Source organism: Lupinus angustifolius, unplaced genomic scaffold (genome assembly GCF_001865875.1).
Source record: "Lupinus angustifolius cultivar Tanjil unplaced genomic scaffold, LupAngTanjil_v1.0 Scaffold_369, whole genome shotgun sequence".
Lineage (NCBI taxonomy): Eukaryota > Viridiplantae > Streptophyta > Magnoliopsida > Fabales > Fabaceae > Lupinus > Lupinus angustifolius.
Window position 1 is genome coordinate 117,700 of NW_017727766.1, and position 4,468 is coordinate 122,167.

General features: G+C 30.2%; 1 protein-coding gene and 1 long non-coding RNA gene across 2 annotated transcripts; both read right to left on the reverse strand.

Annotated features, from left to right (window-relative positions):
• Positions 1–681: 681 nt before the first annotated feature.
• LOC109341108 lies at positions 682–996 on the reverse strand. The gene is made up of 2 exons (XR_002106893.1): positions 952–996; positions 682–921 (listed from the first exon to the last, which is right to left on the reverse strand). It is a non-coding gene; the product is annotated as an uncharacterized LOC109341108 (long non-coding RNA).
• Positions 997–1,216: 220 nt separating this feature from the next.
• On the reverse strand, positions 1,217–2,393 carry LOC109341107 (TMV resistance protein N-like). The gene is made up of 2 exons (XM_019578921.1): positions 1,833–2,393; positions 1,217–1,340 (listed from the first exon to the last, which is right to left on the reverse strand). Exons 1-2 carry the CDS (start codon positions 2,321–2,323, stop codon positions 1,232–1,234), a joined length of 600 nt encoding a protein of 199 aa, XP_019434466.1. The 5' UTR covers positions 2,324–2,393; the 3' UTR covers positions 1,217–1,231.
• Between the last annotated feature and the right edge of the window lie 2,075 nt (positions 2,394–4,468).

Below are 4,468 nucleotides of genomic sequence, written 5' to 3' on the forward strand. Positions count from 1 at the left end.
ATTCTTTAGTATGAAAAAAACAAACAGAGAAGCCCTTAATTAAGTGGTTAAATTGTTAAGTTATTGATCACCAAGGCCTGATAAATAGTGCAAGTTCTTCAAAATCTTTACACCCTTCTTTTATGCCTAGCCACAAGTAATCTTCAGGTCTGAATTTTTTAAAATCTGGTGGTTTGTGACAAAGATGATTGGTGTGTGGTCATTTAACTTTTGGAACTTAGTACTAATATGAGAACCATAGCTCTTTTTTATTATGTTTCATCTTGAAACAAGAAATGCCAGCTATAAGAAGATAATTAAAGTAAAAATTCAAACAATTTCACATAAAATTCCCAATTGAATAGAAAATCTTCAAATGTTAATGGTCATAACATTGAAATAGTAATTTTCCATCAGTTGTAGCTGAACGGAAATCTTATATACCACTCTTATATGTCATTTTATTTGTTACAATGAAAAACAGTCCCATTGTTAAAAAAAATGATAACTTGTTTTTTAATGAAAATTAATTTATATTTTTTTAAACAAAGTGACTGTTTCTTAAGGTAAAGAGAGTAGTATAAAATAGGGAAATGTAAAATATTTATTCTTTCGCTTTACTTGGTAAAACAAACAATAATTTCATCAACAAATTCAAAGGATGAAACAGCCACACGTTACTTCTTTGCTATAGTATTTATCCAACCCGATCCTTGCTTCTTTATCCAAGTCCTCTACTTTTGTATCAACTCCTTGTAGCATATGAATGGTAGATGGTATTTTGGGACGTAAATTGATCCACACAGCTTCAACAATTGCTTGAATGAGTTCTGCATCATGGCTACATAGATGAAAAAGGAATTATTGGCTTCCTTTACTTTTTAATTATTCCAACAATGATTGAATAAATAAACCTACCACTTGATGATCACAGCAAATAAACTAACATTTTGCAGTATAAGTCCATTGCACTTCCAAAAAGCTAAAAGACAAGTTTTAAAATATAGCATATGGATTAATATATATATAATTAATGATGAATAGTGTAGGCTTAAAAAAGATTAGTTTGTGTAATTTAAAATTCAGGTATAATTTACTCTGTTTAAAACATAATATATTTTCATTGTACAAATAACCTACGAATATGGTGCAGACCTAATGGATTAGGCGAAACTACGATCAAGAGCTTATGTTGAATTTAAAATCTAAAACAATCATAATAGAAGGACTTATTATTATAGACATGGATCTCTCATCTAATTAGTTTCTCACTTTCTAATATAGGGAAAACATATGGTATTTTGGGACGTAAATTGATCCACACAGCTTCAACAATTGCTTGAATGAGTTCTGCATCATGGCTACATAGATGAAAAAGGAATTATTGGCTTCCTTTACTTTTTAATTATTCCAACAATGATTGAATAAATAAACCTACCACTTGATGATCACAGCAAATAAACTAACATTTTGCAGTATAAGTCCATTGCACTTCCAAAAAGCTAAAAGACAAGTTTTAAAATATAGCATATGGATCAATTAAAATAGGCTAAATATAATATTTTGTTCCATTTTATTTTAATTTGAATTTGATCATCTAATAAAAATCAATTTATCTCGTTCTCTCCAAATATTCTTTTTCTATTGTAATTACACACGTTACTATTTTTGGTATAAAAAATTATACTTATTTTTCAGGACTTATTATTATAGACATGGATCTCTCATCTAATTAGTTTCTCACTTTCTAATATAGGGAAAACATTTGTACAAGTAACCTAAAATGAATTCATACCAAGTGTTATGCAATTCAAATGATATATTGTTTGACATTAATTAATATCAAAACTTACTTGTATTCCCTAGAATCCCACCCAGATGTGTTAGCAACATCAGCCAAAGCATCTCTCCATCTTCTAACTTTCTCTCTATTTCCTTTATAAACTTCTTCATATTTACCAAAAGCTACCTCAAAACTTCCCCTTTGATGTCTTACCTCAGAAGGATCAACACCATAAAACACTGGAAAAATTGCTCTCCCAAACTCTTTCCTCAATTCAATAATCTTTTGGAGTTCATCCAAACACCATGTTGAGGAAGCATAATTTTTAGAGAGTATAACAACTGAAACCAAAGACTCTTCAATGGCTCGAAGAAGTCCTTGTGAAATAAAATCACCTCTCATGAGTCTTTCATTATCAATGAAAGTTGCTAACCCTTTTTGCTGTAATCTGGCGTGTAATTTTGTTGTGAAGAATTGGCGTGTGTCTTCTCCTCTAAAGCTTAAGAAGACATCATACTTAAGTATTGGGAGAGGAACTCTAGCTCCGATTCCTTGTGACATTGAAAGGATTCAGGGTTTAATGTTTGTTTTGAAGGTTATGAAATTTATCTATTTGGTTTCCTTATATAGCAATTTAATTAAGATAAGATGGAATGGATTTGGTCTTAAACGGAAGGGAAAGTGGAGAGAAAATGATATGAAGTAACCCATACTTTTCTGAATATATATATATATATATATATATATATATATATATATATATCTAGTGATGTTAAGCTCCGTTAAATTTTTAGGATGACAAAAAAATCAAAGGTTTGATTCTTAATAGCAACATTTATTAGGAGAATAATCACGCACCAGGAATAGGTTAATTCCTTCCCCAAAAAGTAAAGGACCCTTCTTATTGGTACTGCAACAAAAAAAAACTTTTCTAAATCGAAATATTTTTTAGATGCCACTACTGTCATGGTAAACAATGACAACCCAATAAAAATGAAACATCCTCTTCAAAATAAAAAATTATAAATTATAAAACATACAAGGATTAGTTGTCCCAAATCCTGTCCCAAACCTTATTTCAAACCAATCATATTATGTCACGTCAGTTAAAAAAATTAAATATTCATAACTTTATTTGTTTTGCTTCATTGTGATTGGTAAGGGACGTGGACAGCATATCCTCATCCTTATAAAACTATCTTTATCTCACATTTCAGTACGGAGTCTCACCTATTGGATGGAGGTGATTATTTATTCTACAAAAAAATATTATAACAGAGTAGTTTTAAACTATTTCTAAATAAAAATATTATAAATTACAAAACTCATTTTTATCTCACATTTTAGCACAGATTATCTATGTCGAAGGGGATCCAAGCCCAAAGCAGCCACGAAAACTAGCCATCATTGTTGAATTATTGATAACTTGTCTTTCAGATTAGGGAAATTTCTTGGAAAGTTTCCTCTCCCTTCTTAAGTCAACTTCTTCAGGTCAATTGGTCAAGCAAGTGTTTTGTTTTTTATTTCACGGGAAGTTGCTGGTGAGCCATCGCTGCTTAAAAAACTATTGTTTTTAGCAGTATTGTTAATATCATATTAGTCATCAAACTGGGTTAGGTATTGGTATACTGGTATAGTGGTTCAACGATAGTTCACTAATTAAACCATATACCACTGAAGTTAGATATTAAAATATAATAATATTATTATTAATGTTGAGAAAAATCAATAAAAAAATCAATATTTTTTCAATTTCATTAAAAAATTAATTTTAAATAAAAACTGGCAGGTATAACCGGTATGGTTCAATTGAAAATCAACCCGTTTTGACAGGTTTTGGCCGGTTTTATCGGTTTGATTGCATGACCCATATAATTACTGTACCGTACCGGTATTGTGACCGGTTTGCCGGTTTACTAGTTGAACCGTGGCTGGCACATACTTGTTTTTATAACACTGATTTTTAGCCTAGTGTTAAATTAGTAAAATGAAGTGATACTTATAAGGGAATATTGACTCACTATAACACTCAGCCCAACAAAAATAAAACAATGCAATTGCAACAAAACATGAAACTCCACAGCCAATAACCAACTAAAGTAAATTACAATAACAATTTAAGGTCAAAATTCAGTTAGAAATCCAGTATGTTTATGTCTTCTTTGATTTAGATCCAAGACTTAAGTTTTATTTCATCCACAACATATTCCAAGACAACTTCCTTGTTGTTGAAAATTGTGGCATTCATTTTAATCCAAAGAGTCCAAATTCTAACCATCCATATAACAGACCAAACATTCCTCAAATTTTTGTCTTCTACTACATTTGAGTGATGTAGAAAGTCAATCATTCCATTAGAGAGGAGCACTGACTCAAAATGCAACTACATGTATATTTGTTGTCACACCTGGTAAGAGAAGTTGTAAGAGAATAATATATGGTCCATAAATTCTTCTTAAATATTACACCATATGCACTTTAAATTCTTCTCATTAAGAATGACACCCCTGCTTGCTAAGTTTAACATACATGAGAGCATATCTAACAATGTTTGGGCATCTATGTTGAGCAATGATATAAAATTTCGGTCTTTAAGTTCCACAATATTTTTTGAAAGAACATTCTATATTTGAGTCCAAGAATATTATAATATATCATACTATTTTGAAAGAAATGCATGATATATGCTTCTAATAATGTCATAAC